This window comes from Magallana gigas, chromosome 10 (genome assembly GCF_963853765.1).
Source record: "Magallana gigas chromosome 10, xbMagGiga1.1, whole genome shotgun sequence".
NCBI classification, from domain to species: domain Eukaryota; kingdom Metazoa; phylum Mollusca; class Bivalvia; order Ostreida; family Ostreidae; genus Magallana; species Magallana gigas.
Genome location: NC_088862.1, coordinates 13,840,579 through 13,861,376, shown reverse-complemented (window position 1 = coordinate 13,861,376; position 20,798 = coordinate 13,840,579). Strand labels below are relative to the sequence as shown.

General features: G+C 33.2%; 1 protein-coding gene across 1 annotated transcript in view; it reads right to left on the bottom strand.

Moving 5' to 3' along the window:
* Positions 1-1,465: 1,465 nt before the first annotated feature.
* The window catches only part of LOC105347506 (uncharacterized), a 41,118-nt gene continuing 21,785 nt past the window's right edge, over positions 1,466-20,798 (bottom strand). Inside the window, exons 7-23 of the mRNA XM_066073673.1 lie at positions 20,099-20,219; positions 18,520-18,727; positions 17,126-17,982; positions 16,638-16,761; positions 16,221-16,409; positions 15,625-15,661; positions 15,368-15,493; positions 15,086-15,262; positions 13,388-13,426; positions 12,543-12,727; positions 9,333-9,525; positions 8,624-8,740; positions 7,686-7,840; positions 4,291-4,404; positions 3,697-3,811; positions 3,400-3,493; positions 1,466-3,200 (exon numbers count right to left, since the gene is read on the bottom strand). Coding sequence (XP_065929745.1) covers positions 3,044-3,200; positions 3,400-3,493; positions 3,697-3,811; positions 4,291-4,404; positions 7,686-7,840; positions 8,624-8,740; positions 9,333-9,525; positions 12,543-12,727; positions 13,388-13,426; positions 15,086-15,262; positions 15,368-15,493; positions 15,625-15,661; positions 16,221-16,409; positions 16,638-16,761; positions 17,126-17,982; positions 18,520-18,727; positions 20,099-20,219 — 3,008 coding nt within the window. The 3' untranslated portion in view covers positions 1,466-3,043. The remainder of the gene's footprint in view (positions 3,201-3,399; positions 3,494-3,696; positions 3,812-4,290; positions 4,405-7,685; positions 7,841-8,623; positions 8,741-9,332; positions 9,526-12,542; positions 12,728-13,387; positions 13,427-15,085; positions 15,263-15,367; positions 15,494-15,624; positions 15,662-16,220; positions 16,410-16,637; positions 16,762-17,125; positions 17,983-18,519; positions 18,728-20,098; positions 20,220-20,798) is intronic.

Sequence of the window (20,798 nt, the reverse complement as noted above, 5' to 3'; positions counted from 1 at the left end):
AGAATTTTTTGGTCAATTTTCATGTACTACGTTTAGATGATATTTTAGTTGATTTGTCTGCCCTTACCGATATAGATGCTTCCCCTGTAAGATTAGCCTCTGAAACTCCAATGAGATTGTTATCGGATCCTTCTTTGTTGATGGTGCCAATCGACGCCATTTAATACATAATTATTCATGCCAGGATTATGTTTAGCTTTAAATGTATTTGTAGTAATTAAGACCAACTTCCTGATTAGGGAAATAATTCTTTTGGACCTTGATGACGGTTTTTATGATGCTAACTAAAACAATATTATCGATAAATACATGTAACTGAATTTCTTTAGAACTCAAGTGCGTATACCATGTCATGACTGATAATGCAATGATAACCAACTCAAGAAAAGTAATATATCTCATCACTATATGCTTCATTCTACCAATCAAATGACCATTCAAAATACATCCAACTTTTTCGACAAAAGTACAACAGCCAACAACCATCAGCATACAATTATAACACTCTCGAATTGATCTTTTTCTGCTTTGGAAAGAAAGTTATCCCATTTAAGTTACCCGAAAACCCAAACCCATGAGATGTTCCTCCATTGCTGCCAAAGATATCCTTATTTAAAAAAACAAAAAACAAAAAAACATTTCAATCATAAAATCTCCTATTGAATATTCTAAATCCCCTTACAGCTTTACTAAAAATGTTTAATTTACAAACTAAGGTTCCTTCCTTTTGACTTTATCAATTACTTTTATCAATCAAAATCCGTAATAGGCCCTTTATATCCATAATCTTTGGTGTAGGAATTCTAATAAACCTTAGAACAATAAGAGTTTCAAAACCAAGAAAAATAAAACAGGTCAATAGACCCCGTGGTTTATAATTAAGATAAAAGGAAGATACAATACAAAATCTTAATAGAAATGCAAAGTAGGGATCGAACCCGGTATTTTTTAAAGAGTAAATGCAATAAAGCAATAACTAGGAGTTTTTGTTTTTTTCTTGTTGGAAAAAATATGATATAAATCGAACAAAGTACTTATTTATGCTAATACAGCCAGGTCAGAGAGAGAGAGAGAGAGAGAGAGAGAGAGAGAGAGAGAGAGAGAGAGAGAGAGAGAAATTGTGTGTGTGTGTGTGTGTGTGTGTGTGTGTGTGTGTGTGTGTGTGTGTGTGTGTGTGTGTGTGTGTGTGTGTGTGTGTGTGTGTGTGTGTGTGTTGTGGCTTTTTTGTGCTGATGAACATGTGGGTTCTTTTTTTATAGAGAAAATTTTTTAGAATTCTTTTTGCCCCCATGACCAGTGTCTATTTGTTATAATGTTTCAGTAAATATAGTAACCTGACTGTACATTTTAGAAAATATCTCTGCTTTAGCTAACATAGATGAAAGTCAAAGGTAGGCAAAAGAGAACACTAAAGGAGAACAACAAAGTAAGTGTTCTACTGATACATTAACAAAATAAAACACAATTTTAATTTTAAAATTTAATCAATTCTTTTCATAATTCTACATCATGTGTTCAAATGCAATGTTTATTAGCTCCTAAAGGTGGATTGATTTTCATGTGAACATGTTGTTGACATATTTTAAATGGTGGAACAAATAACAGACAATTTATTAAAAAAAACCCAGTAAAACATGAAAATTCCTGATCACATAAAATTTCTATTTTCTATACCTCAAGTCCATATACAAGATATATTCTTGCCGAAAAAATATCAAAACTTAAAACGCACAATAAAGAACTAAATATTAAACCTATCAACTTTTATCCCTTGAATTAACTTTATTCAATGATTTTAGAAAATCTTGATAGCATTTGTCAATCGAGATATCCTGAAATTAAAAGTACTGCAACTTTTATTTTCAGTCAATGTAATAAGAATGCACTATAAGAACTATTCAGTTCTATGCCAATATTAATAAAACAGTACATCTATAAAGACCGCTGTCAATTCATCAATTTTTTAAAAAATATTTTGAAATACAATTATACTTCAGACAGTGATCACTCATGAATAATAACATTTTCTGACAGAAATGGACTCTTACATTTTAATTAATTGATTTTCTTTTCATTAGTTCTTTTTTGGTTTCTATTTATCATAATCTTTTTAGTGCATTTGTAATTTTAACCCATCCTCTCTCTATATATTTTCACCTTATAAAATAAAAGTTGTTAGCAACATTGCTGAATAATATATGGAATTTTTTGTAAAATTGTATATTGTATTGCTTGCTTTCACAATATAAAAAATAAAGAACATTGTAGCGTATTTAAGTATGTAAAATTTGATTTACCTGATGGAACTACTAGTGATACTAGAATATATTAAGATACCCCAGTGGAATACTTATATGGGCTCTGTTTAAAATTGCACGGTTACATACACATTTTTAGATATCTAGCATATACGTGTACCAGTATATAATGCATGGAATTCAATTAAAGTAATACATGTAATATATGAATAATATATATGGATGTTTATGGGTATGTTAAAAAACGTATACTTTTGTGACGGACAAACTGGTTACTTTGATGAACGATTTAACGAAAACTATATCATCAGTCTATTTGGTACATTATCAATAAATGATATCAACATGAACATGAGAATAGCCGCATACATTTAAGTAACAAAGGTGTAAAAACAAGTACAAATAAAAAACCAAGATGTATTTTGAGACACGGTAACATGCATATAAATCTTGTCTGATGTTGCGTGGTAAAGTTCGGCTTTATGCCGTAAATGCGAGCGGCTAAATTTTCTTCATTTTCATTTGTCATAAAGTATATTCTGTGCAGCAAAGGTAAAAAAAGTTCATATAACAAAGACACGATGTTGATTTGTTAGTTCATATTATGCACTAAAATTAAACAGATTGATTTTTTTTCGGTTGTTGTCAAGGTCATTCTGCGAGTAAAAATTTAAGAGTTACTTGTACAAAACAAAATTGTATATTGAGACACTTGAAATATAACGATTGTCTGAGACTGCGATCAGAGCTGCATGTGCCGTAAAAGCGACCGAGCTGAATGTTCTTCACTTTCGGTTGTCGTAAAGTCCATTCTGCGAGTAGTAGTATTCGTCTCCATCGATGTTGCCTGTAAAAAGAGTTTGCAGTTCATCTAAGATTTCCTCGAAGTTGGGACGTTTTTCTGATTCATATGTCCAACATCTCTTCATGATTTTGTAGAACCTGCAAATGTAAGATTTCGGTTTTTATTAAAAGGTACATGTATTCTTATAAGATTAAGCAAAGGGCTATTTGGATTTTAAAAAAAATGAAAGTATAAAAAAAGTAAATGGTACTAAGGTAAAATTGCTTACTTAACATTAAAAACTTAATGAAGGGTAATTAATTAAGGAATATAAGAATGCTAATAAATTGGACATACACATCATCACAATGTTCTGGTTTCTTTAGTCGCAATCCTTTCTTCAGCTTCAATTCAAGCTCCATGCTCTTGATACCATCATAAGGGGCCTCTCCTGCAAATCAGAAAAATCTCAAATACAATGTAAGAACATGAAAATAATGGAGCCACTATATTAAAAGCATAAGAAAACAAAAACAATCCCTACTAGATGTTAAAACATAAAAACTTTAATCATTAAATCATAAACATGAAATTTAGTGTTAAACATTTTGAACTATGACATGTTTTATTTTCAAATGCCAATGGTTGGTTTACCCATGGAAAATATTTCCCAGAGGACCACTCCATAGGACCACACATCGCTCTTCTCTGTGGCGTGTTTCGTTGTCTTGATACACTCGGGGGCCACCCATTTGATGGGAACTCGCTCCTGTAATAAATAATTTCAAAATGTTAACCAGAAAAAAAAACTAATTTTGAACTTTAATCTTTGTAAAAGCCTATTTAAAGGTCCATCAACCCACTGAATACCAAAATATAATTGGGAAACAATTGTAGAAACTATTCAACAGAGTTTCGATTTATCGTTGAGGGGAAATTTTGAGGTAGGGTTAACCGAATAGTCATCTAATTTAGTTGTTTTTAAACAGATAACTATATATTAAGCAAAAACTATTAATAGGTAAGGATATTTTCATTCTATTTAAATTTAAATATTTTTCTGTATCATTTTTTTATTTATCATCACTGACCATCATTGATCTTCTTATTGTGATATTGCCTAATTTGGCTAAGACCATTCCGCACTTTCTAACGATTTGTAAACTCGTCTAAGAGGGTTACTGAATATTTCAAATATTTTATTTCTTACGTTCGCTATCGTATTTTATTCTTTAAAAAACAATATACCGTCTTCGTGTCGCTGCCATCATTTTCCCGAGGCTCTGGCCCGAAGCCCGTGATTTTCGTTTCTAGCAGAAACGTCAGCAAAATGTTTCTTGCTGCCAGGCGTCTGTGCACAACCTAGATTAAGGAATGAAAGAAAATGGTTATCATATTTTAATGATGAATTTTCCAAATTCCACATGTTATATTGATGAAATGTTTTTATTTTTATTCAAATTGCAGGGAAATTTAGGGCGTGTGTTATTTCCAAACATAAATTTTTACATCTTTATTAAATTCAATAATGGCAAGTGCTGAATATTTACAATAATTAGTATAATATTTTTTTTTATTCGTGCTTTTACTTTAAACAAGAGGCCCATGGGCCACATCGCTCACCTGAGGAACAATAGGTATGATAAAATCAGCTTAATGGAGTCATAATACAAACTATCTGGACAATGTACAATAATACATGTAGATCCTGTATAAATAAAATCCATTTTCCCCTGGATATTCTTATGTTTATAATCATTAGTCCCTTTTCTAACAAGATGATTTTATAGTCTTATCATATGTTGAGTATTGCAGTTCTCAAAATGATCCTTAACAATAGTTTATATATTAGATATAAACGTACATCAAACTATGAACCTTCTCGGGAGGCCAAAGAATTGTCCTGGGGCCAAAGTCTTAACAATTATAAAGAAACATCTGGCTGATTAGTTTCTGAGAAGATTTTTAAAGATTTACCCTATATATTCCTTTGTTAAATTTTGACCCCCCCATTGTGGCCCCACCCTACCCCTGGGGATCATGATTTTCACAACCATGAATCTACACTACCTGAGGATGCTTTCACACACGTTTCAGCTTTCCTGGCTGATTAGTTTCTGAGAAGAAGATTTTTAAAGATTTACTCTGTTTATTCCTATCTAAAACATCGACCTCCCATTGTGGCCCAAACCTACCCCCAGGGTTATGATTTTCACAACTTTGAATCTACACTACCTGAGGATGCTTCCACACAAGTTTCAGCTTTCCTGGCTAATTAGTTTCTGAGAAGAAGATTTTTAAAGATTTACTCTATTTAATCATATGTTAAACTTCGACCCCCCATTGTGGCCCCATTCTACCCCCAGGGGTTATTATTTTCACAACTTTGAATCAACACTACCTGAGGATGCTTCCAAAGAAGTTTCAGCATTGCCGGCTGATTAGTTTCTGAGAAGAAGATTTTTAAAGATTTACTCTATATATTCCTATGTTTAACTTCGATCCCCCATTGTGGCCCCACCCTTCCCCCGGGGGTCATGATTTTCACAACTATGAATTTACACTACCTGAGGATGCATCCACAAAAGTGTCAGCTTTCCTGGCTGATTAGTTTCTAAGAAGAAGATTTTTAAAGATTTACTCTATATATTCCTATTTTAAACTTCGATCCCCCATTGTGGCCCCACCCTACCCCCGGGGGCCATGATTTTCACAACTATGAATCTACACTACCTGAGGATGCTTTCACACAAGTTTCAGCTTTCCTGGCTGATTAGTTTCTGAGAAGAAGATTTTTAAAGATTTACTCTATATATTCCTATGTTAAACTTCGATCCCCCATTGTGGCCTCACCGTACCCCGGGGGTCATGATTTTCACAACTTTGAATCTACACTACCTGAGGATCCTTCCACACAAGTGTCAGCTTTCCTGGCCGATTAGTTTCTGAGAAGAAGATTTTTAAAGATTTATTCTATATATTCCTATGTAAAACTTCGATCCTTCATTGTGGCCCAACCCTACCTCCGGGGATCATGATTTTCACAAATTTGTATCTACATTACCTGATGATGCTTTCACACAAGTTTCAGCTTTCCTGGCTGATTAGTTTCTGAGGAGAAGATTTTTAAAGATTTACTCTATATATTCATTTGTTAAACTTCGACCCCCCATTGTGGCCCCACCCTCAGGTGAGCTAAAAAGGTTAAGTTTACAATACAATAAGTTGTTAAAGTTGGTTTCTGGAAGAACAGACTTTGAAAATTTTCTTAATAAATATTGACAAATATTTTACTTTTTTAAGCTTTAGTTTTTAAGATCTGTGTACAAACATAGAATTGTGAGCAAATCGCTGTATCTTGCTTATAATTCGAAGCTTAACACTCAAATATGGTTAGTAAATAGAAATTGTAAACAATTAAACACAAGAAACATGCACTACATGTATAACAAATAAAGAACACAATTTATTTTTTCGAAATGAATCATATATATATACATGTATTTACCTACATATTTCCGTCAGCGATATCAAACTCTATTTAAACTGAATAAACTCGAAAAAATGCCGAGCATCTCAACAAAACCTATTGCATTAATCTACATGTACCATTACGCAAAAGATAATGCCGAATTACCGATAGAATGAATTGTATTTCAGTACCCGTCCCCTACATCCGATTTTGCTTAATTTGCGCAGGTAAACAGTTAACTGTTTGATTTACCGAAGTCTCTGTTTGATTTGATACGTAAAAATCACGAAATACAGACGATAGTTTCCAGGTTACAAAGCATAATGAGAACGAAACGAAAATCAGAACAAGCTAACACCAACGTCATGTGTGAAAACTGTCAACGCATTGAAATATTTAGCCTCAATTTACTTCACAAAATCGGCACCAATATATTTTGTATGTTTCAAAATTTCCCTTCATACGCGAACTGTTGCACAACAAGCAAATTCATCATAGTCAGATCGACCCTTTTTCGTATAATGTCATGGCTGCTTTAAACAAAGAACCTCGTTTTAGAAGTATGGAATCATTTTACCGGATGCCGAACCCGAAGCTATTAAACTGATTGAAACACGCATTTCCTTTATTATTATTTTCGTAATAACTCAGATTTGAAACAAAATTTCCACTTAATTTTTGCAATTTATATTTTCCTTCCCATAAGGATAATTTATGCTAAACTATGTTGAATTTGCCTCGGTAGTTCTTGAGAAGAAGATTTTTAAAAATGCACCCCCCTTTTTCTACAGTTTCAAGGTTTTCTCCGCTTTGAATACAGATCAAACTTTTATTTCTGCAATTTATATTCGCCCTCCCATAAGGATGATTTGTGCCAAATTTGGTTGAAATTGGATAAGCGGTTTTAGAGAAGAAGTTCAAAATGTAAAAAGTTTACAGACGGACAGACGGACAGACGGACGGACAGACGGACGACGGACAAAATGTGATCAGAATAGCTCACTTGAGCTAAAAACTGTTTATTTGTATTAAAACATTTTGAATAAAAGAAGATTAGATTAGTATAAAAAGACCCGCGTTAATGCAATAGTAATTCATACAAAAGTTTAATATAAATTTTAAAGTTAGTGAAAAAATAATTATATAAATGGTGAAATTATGGTGAAATTACCCCTTGGGACGCAAGATAATTCATCCCTTTACAGATTCCACAGGCGAATCTGTACAGTTTCTCGTGCATCTCGTCGTTAACTCTGTGTTTGTTGGCTTTCAAGTATTCCTTAAGTTGAGCATTTTCACAATATTCCAGGACCATGAAACGACCAACTAAAAAATGAATAAAACCCGTAAACATTCTAACAAATATTATCCCTTTGAAAATTATTTTTTTTTAAATTATAGTATCCTTTCATTAATTTCAAGATATTGGTTAAACATTTGGGTGCAACATTGCACAAATAAGTTAGATTTTAATGAGATTGGTCGTGAAACCTGCATGTTGTTTTGAATTTTTGAAAGTTTGTTTATACAGTACTTCTACAGTACTTCTACATGCACTTTGTATATATTCAATCTTGTTTATCCATTTTCTATCTTTCGTAATGAAACTCCCATTCAAGATCCATTATCACTGATATATGTCATATGAACTTAATTATTTTCATAAACTTAGGTTATAATAATTTTTTCGCACATCAAACATTTTTTCTCCATACTTGGGATTTAAAATAATACATTTCTTATTTTTATGAATTAAAAAAATCATCATTGCTTTGGTTGCTGGTTAGAATTTAAAAACGAAAACTGTTGATGGATATTATAGAGTTATAACAGATTGAAGGTCACATATCTCTGTAAGTTTTATCTTTTTTACTTGCGAAGGTTACCGTTTTACCATCATCAAACGACAATGCCAAAAACTAAACCCCACCAAATCTAAGACGAGCTATTAACTTTCACTTCTGAGCTTGCTCTCAATTTTCCACTCCAATTCTATCTTAAAAGCGAGTTCAAAAGTGAACTCGTCCAAGTGGTCCAAATTTGGCATTTTCTGATATCTATTAGGGTATTGCAAGACAGGAAATGCGTCACAATGAATAATATACTTACGGACATCGTCATCCACGACACCGATAAACTTGAGAACGTTGGGATGTTCCCCTATCTTCATGGCGTAGAAGTTGACTTTGGCGTGCATTGTCTCTATGTCACTCTGTGTTGGGTTTTCTGAAGATGCAAAGGATTTAGAAGATTAATTTCATAGTTTTACGATGCGAATTAAGGGTTTCTTTGAAAGTATCCAGTCAATTCCTCTATCAATCTACAGGATTCAATAATCCTGCCCTTAAAATAGCTGGAATCGATTAGCAAAAACATGTAAGCAAATACAACCTAATTTTTAATAATGATCTTTAACCATTTAGCTTAATAACTTATCATATAAACACATGCATAAATTGTGAGGAAAGCATATTTATTCTAGCAAATTACACGTTGTTTTCTTTATTTACATAAAAATTATTTTCAAATGAAATACTTTTTTTAAAGCGAGATAGGTATAAAAAAAAGAAATATGATTGTGTGTTACTGTTTGTAAATGCTAGGAATTTCACTATTGATGTTTTGGTCTTGATTCAAATTTATTATTTTTTTTATGTATGATAACAACTTCTTAGGTCTTGTCGCAAGAAAAAAAAGTAAAATTGGTTTAAAACTACATGTACATGTATGTATATTTCCGCAACTGCCATAATTGCAATTCAATACAGTTACTATTGATTTTATGGTGAAATCTAATTACAACTGAATGTATCTTTACCTTTCATTGTTTTAGCTACCACGGTATTCGATGAGTTATCCTTCAGATATTTGGCTTTGTAAATGATGGCGAATTTCCCGCGGGCGATCTCTTCCTCAAACGTGATCCTGGATCTAACAATCTGGTACCTGAGCGGAGTCTCGTTTTCAGCATAATACACGTCATCCTCGAATTCCTGGGAGTATGCTCGGTTCTACAATAATTATTTTTCAAAATATTGAAATTGTTATTTTGCATTTTTAAAGAAAATTACGAATGTCAAAATATAATTTCTAAAAGATCTGAATATTATTCAAGAATATTAAGAGAGAGAGAGAGAGAGAGAGAGAGAGAGAGAGAGAGAGAGAGAGAGAGAGAGAGAGGGCACATCCTCTTTATAACAATATAAGATCAGGTTTGTCAGTTTTATTAAAGTATACACTATTAAGATATAGATTGGTCTGGTTACTGTTAATCAACTTTTATTCACGATTTACTGGGAATAAACATAGTTCGCAACGACTGATTTTCGCAAATTTATCTATACAGACGTCGACATTATGGTAAGATGACAACAGATATGCAATTCAAACAAGAGGCCCATGGGCCACATCGCTCACCTGAACAGCAGTTCCTTGTAACATTACATTTCGTAGCATATGCTTTTTCTATTTTAAACATTGAACCCCTTTCTGGGGACCCAGTTATGGTCCGAGGTTTATGGTTGGCTTGAACAACATAAACAGTAACATAGGAATGAAAATGTGTAGCACTGCGGTAGGACCGCACGTACACAACCTGAAAAACTGAACGTAGCAGAGTTCCACTTCAAGAGAAATAACTCTCAGACTGTACAGAACATCAAGAAAGATAACTCTTGGTTCCACTACATTAGAGTTTACACAATTTGAGGATCCTTGCATAATAATCTCACAAACTGTAGCATTATAGTTCTCGAGAAAAACTTTTTAAAAACATTTTCAATATATCTTTCTATGTTAAACTTTGAACCCCTCTTGGGGCCACAGTATTAGTCCAGGGCTAAAGTTTTAATTATTTGGAATCTACATTATTTAAGGATGCTTGCATAGTTATCTCACAAGCTGAAGCATTATAGTTCCCTAGAAAAAGATTTTTCAACATTTTCCCTCTATATTTCTATGCTAAACTTTGAACACCTCTTGGGGCCCCAGTATTAGATTGAGGTCACAGCTTTTATAATTTCGAATCTACACTATTTGAGGGTGCTTACGTAGTTATCTGACAAATTGATGCATTGTAGTTCTCGAAAAGAAGATTTTTAAACATTTTCCATATATACCGGTACTTCTACATTTAACTTTAAACCCATCTTGGGTCCCTAGTATTAGTCCAGGGGGTCACTATTTTAAAACTGTCGAACCTTCATTATCCAAGGTTGTATGCATGATAGTAATCTCACAAATTGAGGCATTGTAGTTCTCGAGAAGAAGATATTTTAACGTTACCTTTATATTTCTATAATAAACTTTGACCCCATCTTGGGGCCCCAGTATTGGTCCGGGGGTCATGATTTTACCAATTAGGAATCTACATGAGCGAAGGCATAGAAATTCCACAAACAAAAACATTGTAGTTCTTGAGAAGAAAATTTTTAAACTTTTCCTTTATGTTTTTTAAAATGTTTAAATTTTGAACCCCTCTTGGTGCCCATCAATTGTCCGGGAGTTACAATTTTTTGAATCTACATTATTTAAGGATGTACATGTATGCATAGTAATATCCCAAACAGTTGCACTATAGTTCTTGAGAAGAAGATTTTAAAACATTTTCCTATATATGTTAAAATCTAAACCCCTATTGGGGCCCCACTTTTTGTTCAGGGGTCACGATTTTTACAATCTTCACTATATATACAACCGTTTGTGTATGTATTGGCATTTTTGGTGAAGTGGTTTTTGAGAAGAAAATTTTTAAACATTTTTCATATGTAGTTCTATGTTAAACTTTGAACCCCGCCTGGGACTGCAGTTTTGATTTGAGGGTCACGATTTCTACAATTTAGAATCTTCATTATACATACAAGCTTTTGTGTAAATATTGGCATTTCTGGTGCAGTGGTTCTTGAGAAGAAGATTTTTTAAACATTTTCCCAAGGTATATCTATGTTAAACTTTGAACCCCACCTGGGGCCCCAGTTTTGGTCCGAGGGTCACAATTGTTACAATTTAGAATCTTCACTATATATACAAGCTTTTGTGTAAATATTGGCATTTCTGGTGCAGTGGTTCTTGAGAAGATTTTTTAAACATTTTCCTAAGGTATATCTATGTTAAATTTGAACCCCGCCTGGGGCCCCAGTTTTGGTCCGAGGGTCACGATTTTTACAATTTAGAATCTTCACTATGTATACAAGCTTATATGTAAATATTGGCATTTCTGGTGCAGTGGTTCTTGAGAAGAAGATTTTTTAAAAAATTTCCTATGTATTTCTATGTTAAACTTTGAACCCCGCCTGGGGCCCCAGTTTTGGTCCGAGGGTCACGATTTTTACAATTTAGAATCTTCACTATATATACAAGCTTTTGTGTAAATATTGGCATTTCTGGTGCAGTGGTTCTTGAGAAGAAGATTTTTTAAACATTTTCCTAAGGTATATCTATGTTAAATTTGAACCCCGCCTGGGGCCCCAGTTTTGGTCCGAGGGTCACGATTTTTACAATTTAGAATCTTCACTATGTATACAAGCTTACGTGTAAATATTGGCATTTCTGGTGCAGTGGTTCTTGAGAAGAAGATTTTTTAAAAAATTTCCTATGTATTTCTATGTTAAACTTTGAACCCCGCCTGGGCCCCAGTTTTGGTCCGAGGGTCACGATTTTTACAATTTAGAATCTTCACTATATATACAAGCTTTTGTGTAAATATTGGCATTTCTGGTGCAGTGGTTCTTGAGAAGAAGATTTTTAAAGACATGCACCCTATACTTACTGTTTCGCAATTATCTCCCTTTTGAAAAGGGCTGTGCCCTTTATTTTTACAATTTATAACCCCCTTTCCATAAGGATGCTTTGTACCAAATTTGGTTAAATTTGGCTTAGTGGTTTTTGAGAAGAAGTTGAAAATGTGAAAAGTTTACAGACGGACGGACAGACAGACAGACGGACGGACGGACGGACGGACGACGGACAACGGGTGATCAGAAAAGCTCACTTGAACCTTCGGTTCAGGTGAGCTAAAAAGGAGCCTCACATTGTACGCCTTAGACTTGTTGTTAGGTCTCGTCACTACTGATTCAAAGTTGTTCTCAATGAAGGGGCCGCCTTTGGAATTCGTGGACATTGAGCGCAATCTCTCTATTGGGTTCCTCATTCTTCGAGTTCTCACCATGAACAAGAGAAAGACAGCCGCCAAAATGATGATGAATAAAAGACCACCTGCAAATTGTAATACTTTATGATTCAAGTAGCAGCAACATAGCACATTTAGCAAAGCAAAAAAAACAACATCTAACGTAAGTATTTTGCAAAGTGAGTTACAATATCAAATACTGTTTTTACGATATATAAAAATTGCCATTTTTTTTTATCAAAACATCTACATTATTTTCTTCATTTAATCAGCTTTATTTGTGTCTATGATTGTTAACAGTTTTGTTCATTATCACAAAATTGTAATCATACTAATATATCATTAAGGAATGTCTTTATGAATATCTATTAACCCAACATTGTACTTTTTACAAGCTTTAAAACAGTCAAATTTAATTTCGACGATATCGACAAACTCTGAAAATGTATATAAATATTTTAAGTGCTTTGACATAGTCCCAGCTTTAACGCAATTTGAGTTGGGGTTTTTTCCAAGTGCGTATTTTTCAAAGCGGTTGTAACAACCGTAGTGGTCTCACATTTTTTTTTCTTTTGCTGGACTGGCAGACTGATAAACAAGACTGTTTGAATAAACATTCGTTTTGTTGAAATATTTCTCGAACGGAATTATAAGGAAGATTTTAAGGGTATAAATATGTGTTGTGCGTTACACACTTACAAACAAAATAAAAGACACATTATCATTGATACAAAAATTAAACATACCAACAACCCCTCCTGCAACTGCACCAACCTGAGATTCAGCTGTAAAATATGAAAACCAGAATTAATTTTGAATCATTTTCTATAAAAAGTTTTATAAAAATGTCTACACTTTTACATGTAATAACAATTGTACAAGTACTACCTGCTCATTATTCAATAGGAAATCGTTTTGACCGACATAACTAATATGATTCTAAAAACTTTAGAATCAGAATTTTGATTGAATTTTAAGTTCAATTTATCTCTTTTAGATTAAAAAAAGTATTTTTGACAAACAACGTAAATGTATCTGAGTTGTATATAAAAGCAAGGGTTATGATTTATGAATCAGCCAATACCTAAGGCAAACAATCATAAAATAATTTTAATGATATTTAATTACTTTTTATATACACATATACATATATATGCATTAACTGTAAGGAACTAGAATAGAGGTCCATGCTCCACATCGCTTACCCTAACAACAGTCCTTTATATCATTCTATTTTTTAAAAATGTTCCCTATATATCTCTATGTTGAACTTTGAACCCCCTCTTAGGACCCTAGTCATAGTCCAGGGGTCACGATTTTAACAATTGAGATTCTAAATTATTTAATTTTTTTGCAAATTACAACATTGTTGTTCTTGAGAAAAGATTTTTAAATATTTTCCCCATTTATTTTAACCCCTTTTGGGGCCGAAGTATTTGTCCGGAGGTGACGATTTTCGCAATTTTAAATCTTTACTATACATAAAGCTCTGGTGTAAAAATTGGCATTTCTAGTCCAGTGGTGTACAATCTTCTTCCTTTTAAGTGGGTTTTGCCCTTTATTTTAACAATTTAGAATCCCTTTCCCATAGCGATGCTTTGGTTTTGTTAAAGGACTATATATGGTATTGGCCTAAAATGGCCCCCTAAAAGGAATATCATTATTTTACTGTAATTCTTTGTTTTCTTTGTACAGATATATATGTGATGTTTTAACTTAATGTTCATTTTGATTCAAGTGCCCACAATTTAGAAATACGGCATTGTTAAGACAGCCTTTTCCCGCCATTTTTGCATTTTAGCATAAAAAAGCTTGTTTTCAAGAAGATTTTCTTTCAGGAAACATAGAGCGCATGCTTGAACCAACAAAATATTTTAATCAGAGATGTATCTAGCCAAGACTAATAAGTGACAAAAAATTTGTCCTGGTTCAAGCATGCGCTCTATATTTCCCATTCGTAAAAAGATGAGAAAAATGTCAATTTCGACTGATTTTGATTGAATTTTTGAAATAGCGTCACTTCTGACGTCATATACTGCAAGTCAGTGCAAATAAATCAAACAAATATGTGAAAAATATATTTTATATGAACTCTTCTAAATTATAACATAACATTTTATTGTAACCGAAACACTTTAAAAAATGGTGAATTATGGGGGCTAAATTTAACTCTTATCATATATAGTTCTTTAGCCAAGTGGTGTTAGAAAAAAATAAGTAGAAAGTGTGAAAAGTGTAAAAGTTTTTTAAGCTGAAGGACAGACAGATGGACAGACAGACACACGGATGAACGAAGGACGACAAACAACAGGTGTTCAGAAAAGCTAACTTGAACGCTCAGTTCAGGTGAGCTAACAAAAACCTTGTAGGCCTTATTTAGGCCAAATAATTATATAGATTAAATATATGTTGTCTATATAATTTTTTTGAAACATCAAACATACGTTTTGCTGGGTAAAAAAAGGTAAAGTTGGAAGCAACACTGCGAATTGGATTATTCTTGTCGTTTCCATACAGGGTATGCAGTCGGAGGTGATAATTCGTGTTTTCTTCCACGTCTTTTATCAAGACCCAGTTCTGGACCTCATGGAACATTGCCGTTTCCAAAATTTGGCCATCAGCTGAATGTTTTAATGAAAAAATAAAATATGAATTGCATTTGGTCAGAATGATAATTTGAAAATAGGATATCTTGTTCTCTATTTACTGCTAATTTGATTATCTACCTCTCGAATAAATAAACTCAAATCCTTGGATTTTGTAGCAACTTGGGGCCTGATTCCACATGATTTTTAATGTTTTTAATGTTTGTCCAAACTCTTCGACAACTCTTATTTCCATTGGACCAAAGTCTACGAAATGAAAAGATTTTGTTAACAAAAACATTGATGTTATTGGAAAAAAGTCGAACGCTTTTAATAGTGAATCGGAGAATTGGAAAAGTAATCTCTCTCTCTCTCTCTCTCTCTCTCTCGTTACTTACAATCATTGACTCCTCTTAAGGTTGTGAGATTCGAAATCTGAAAAAAAGATGGCATTAAGGGATCATTGGAACAATCGTTAGTTCTTAAGTTATTTATATCAGTATGAAAAAAATACAAACTAACTCGTGACCAAAACAATGACTGAAGTAGCTATTATTGTAAAATGGTCAATATCTTGAAGGAATCTGATTGAATTTACTGAATATTTAGAAAGAAGTAACATGAAGGTACAAAATCTTTAAACCATTTTATGCAGTACAGCATGGAAACTTTTATAGATATTATAATTTTTTTTAAAAAAATCTGGTCGTCAACGAACATGTATAATGTTTATTCATGAATATTAGCAAATCGCGAATGAATATCTAAGACTATCTGTTTCATGAATGTTTACGAATTTAGTCAACAACCGTTGATTTGAAAACTAATAAATCAAAAAGAGCATCTTTTTGGGCATTACCTTGTATGACAAACTGAATAGAATATCTGACGTATATATCAGAGAAACCAATGCTTTTTCTAATGGTTCACATTAATATCAAATCAACTTTATAAAAACTTCAGAATGAAAAAAAAAAGATAATCGATAAAGTACCTGCACACTTCTAGAGACATAAAGTCCGGCTGAGTTATATACATCTATTTCCATGGTAACAGTTTCCGTGGAGACGTCACTGACATTCATTGCGTAACAGTTTGAGAATGGAAGGTCAATTGTTTTTCCAAACATTTCCCCCGTCGGCAGGTTTGAGTCGCATGGGTATCTGTTGCAATAACTGCCATCCTGAAAACAAATGTTTCTTTGTTACTAATACAATTTCTTACATGCAGATTAAACACTGTTAGACATTTTCCGGTTTTTTTCAACTTGAAGAAAAGCCCTTGCGATTAAAGTATGACGTTATACTAAAATTTGCCTATCGTTTATATTTGGCGCACATTTGATTCTATAGAATTATATCGTTTTTATGAAATTACGTCGGGTTACAATAATATTATAGCCAAAACTTACCCTTGAAGGATTGAGGTATTCATATTCTTTGTCACCGACCACTGTCCTTGTACTTTGAGCCTTAAACCTATACTTGATTCTCTTTACTCCACTATGAGGATCAGAAGCTCCCAAAATATGAACACTGAAGGAAAAAACAAACAAAAACGAAAATACATTTAAAACAGTAAGATTTCTTTGCAGTGAGTTTTTAGATCCAACACAATGCTTAAGACCCTTTTTTGAGAAAAGGAAAGGATGACATATGCAAAATCTACACAGAATATCAATTTTAAAAGTTACTGCAAAACACTTCTTTACGCATTTTTTTAATGTGTTTGTTGGTGAACTATTCTTGATGAGACCTAATATAATGTTGTGAATGTGTTAATACATTAATATTTCGAATACCATGAAAATATGGGTAGGAAGTCTTAACCACTAAAGCTGATTATATTTATATTTGTACACAGGAAATGATTGTTTCATCACATATATCACGTCTTTACCTGCTGGTAAAATCCATTTTGTCCTCTCCGACATTCTTCCTTAATTCTGTTGATGCCACCGATGGCTTGCTTGAATCATAATGTAGAACAAATCTTTCCTCTTTTGTGTTGCCAAGAATATCGTAAGCTTTAACCCAAATCGTGAAAGAATTTCCATCTTGCAGATTTTGGTCCTCCGAAATTTCAATCGAAGTGCTTTCGTGATTTGGATACTGATAGGTCGATGGTGATGATTGGTCCTTACCAATATTGTAGGCGACGTCATATTTGATGATTCCTCGTTCATTGGGTATGGCGTCTCTGGATCTTGTTCCTTCCGTATCATCGTATTTAGTAGGTATACTTTTGTAGCCATTTCGATCTCCGCCGTCAGAAAGGGAATCTGGAAACAATCTGATCCGGGCTAAGAAATTTCCGTCTTCGTGTATTTTGTTCAAAAAGTGATTCTTCCAGGAAAACGAAAATGTTTGAGGGTTTGAGTTTTGCCATTCATAGTTTGCTATTGAATTACCGGATGTTGCGTAAAACGGATTGGATTTATCTGACGTCACCTTGGAATTTGGGTCATAAATGACGAAACGTCTGACGTAGGCCGAGTTATTCGCTCTGTCGTTTATCTCCAATATCCAGGAGTAGACCCCAGGTTGATCCGGTTCATATGTAAAGGAATGCCCCCCTTCTTCTGTTGTTTCTAAGAACTCTGTTATGGTAAGGGGAACGGGATTTGGAATTAAATCTGTATATGGTTCCTTCAATGTACCATCTCCTCCTTTCTCCAATTTAAACACTTCAAGGGCGTAACGTGCCACTTTTGATAACTGATCCTTCCACCCTCTCCATGATATTTGTATAGGTGACTAGAAATAAGAAGAATACATCATACATGCAGTTAAAGGTGCAATTAGGTGAACAATTTATATCGATCTTCATGACATTACCAATAAAAGCGCACAACACGTATCTTTCTTATCTTAAATGATATATTTTTAAACAGATGAAGGTTCAAGTTTATCTTTATCAAGTTTAATTTTATATATATGTACACGTGAAACTTCTGATATTTATGTTTTATTATACATGCTCTTATTCATAATTGATAAAAATTTGCAATTCTCAGCTATAAATAGTTTTGAATTTTTCATGCTTCTATTTTTGTTGCTATTGTTTTATTTGGTTTAAATATTATTTTTGGAAGCAATGGAAAAAAACTGGCGTTTAAGTATATTTTTTATATAAAAAAATCTCATTTGAAATTTCTGAGAGGAAAAAATGCATTATAATTAGACATGCGCATTACTTATTATATCTTCACGCGTTTATATCATGCCGTATAGACTATAAAAACCGTCTTCACATATCAAACATGGACCTCGAACTGATAATTTGGAAATTACCTTTGTAACATCGTTCTGGATAGTCATCATTGTTGATGAAGAGGAAATACAGGCGACGTTACTTTTTTCACTACAGTGGTAAGGTGTCTCCGTATCAAACTTAAGGTCAATTCTTCTTTCTGTTGGTCTACCGACATAATACTGTTTCCCAACACCATTATTCACAATTCGATATCCACCATTTTCTGCTCTGAATGTTACGGAGTACCTATACAAAGAAAAATGTACAATGGCAATGACAAGAAATACAATAAGAATCAGTAAAAGCTAACTTAAAGGTCTTTCGTTTAAACAGAAGACCTTTATGATGAATTGATGCCATGTTCTAATTCCATTAAGATCAATCTCGATCTAAAAGTAAGCAATACTTTCACTGTTATAATTAAATGGGGTATAAAAGGACAACAGCGTACAAGGCCTGACAAATCCCCTCTACTCAGGATTTTGAAATGGCATACGAACATATAAAAAATCTTTATATTTGAAACTGTGCATCAGTACATGTACATGTATAATATAGAACTGCACTCTTACAAATACATAATATACAATAATACATGCACTTGCTACTTATCCCCTTTGTTTTATTTGATGCTTTCTTAGCATTACAGCATGATCTCATATATGTGCTAGTGCTATTTTTATCCGACATTGTGTGTACAGATTGTGAATATTACGTAATTGTTGTCATTATACCAATGGTATTAGATATTTTTTTTTCATAATAATCCAATAAAAAGGCAAAACATGTTTTAATTTGGAAGCAAATGAATTAAAAATAAAACGCTGTCTATACGATTCGAACACCTTCTCCATGGAGAAGGATGGACTACGAGCCTCCGCCTATCAAACTGAGCTACATGTACGTTGACACATTGGAGTAGGTGTGAATGAATTTAACTCTTTGACAATTATTAAGAAAGTAAAACCTTTTTGGTGAAAATCACAAATTTGACCCATTATGGGTCTAGACTCCAGTTTAACTTAACAATAATAAAAATGAATATAAACTTATTCCTTAAATTAAAGTACCTTTAGGATGGAGTCAGGACCCATTCATACAAAGTGTACCTAATTTTGCAATTAAGAACAGTGAATGGTCCAAGATTTAGGCAAAAAACGGCGTGCAGCTTAATTTGGAAACCTATACTTGTCGTGTTAATAGAATGTAATCACAATATTGACTTCCATCGTAAAATTTATAATGAAAACAATGCATACAAGTCAAAAATTAATATTCTAACATGAATTGAAAATCTTTTGTCTTCATTGCTCCGAGTGGGGGATATACAACGCCTTGTACGCCTCTGTTCTTTCTCAATTTAATCCAGCTGTTGTTTGAGCATTGCTGAGAGTGCGAGCATGGTATTGATGGTAAGGTCAGGTTTTTAGATTCAAATACGTTACAATTTAAATTTTAAAAAGTACAAATTAGAATATATATTCAAAAAATCATTGAGAATTTTGCGCTAGTATGAGTAAGGGGAGCAGGAGACTGATTCAGTTATCTGATCAAACGTAAAGCCTGCTGTTTGCCTGTGTTTACTTGTTTTAAAATATGTACAGTATATATACTTACGTATCGCCGGAATCAAACCGAATGTTAAAATCGTCGATGCGGGTGTCACAGCGGTAGAGTTTTTCATTTACTGGGCTATCCCTGCTGATGCCATAACAACTTAACGTCTTTGTGAATTTTTCTGAAATACAAATATATTTAAAAACATAACAATGAAAAATTGAATATGCAGCACTGGTTTCTGCTTGAACTAACTAAGTTTTTGAGGTTTTCTTTTAATTTTCTGAAGCTAAACATTCTAAAATGATGTCTTCTTCTATGTAAATAGTGCCTTTTTGGGAGGGTAACTGTTGAAATTGACACACCAAGACAACCAGTGTCAACCGACGCAAAGCGGAGTTTGACAATGATTTTCGAGGGGTGTCAATTTCAACAGTTACCCTCCCGAACAGGCACCATTTATTTTATTATACTGATGTCTGCTTTTATATAGAAATGAAGTGAATTCTACGGCGAACCGTATTTACGGCGAATTTACGCGCATGTAACAATTCGTTGTGTTACTCGTTGCCAAGTGTGTTGCTAACGCTAAGGGTAATAGAACGGATAACCAACTGCGTCTAAACCAATCAGATTTCAGTATTTAAAATGAAAGTATAATAAAAGAATTTATCAGTCGGATCTGTAGAATACATGTACTTTTAAACAATAGCAAAATTTATATCAATAATCATATTGATACCTACATGTACATAATATC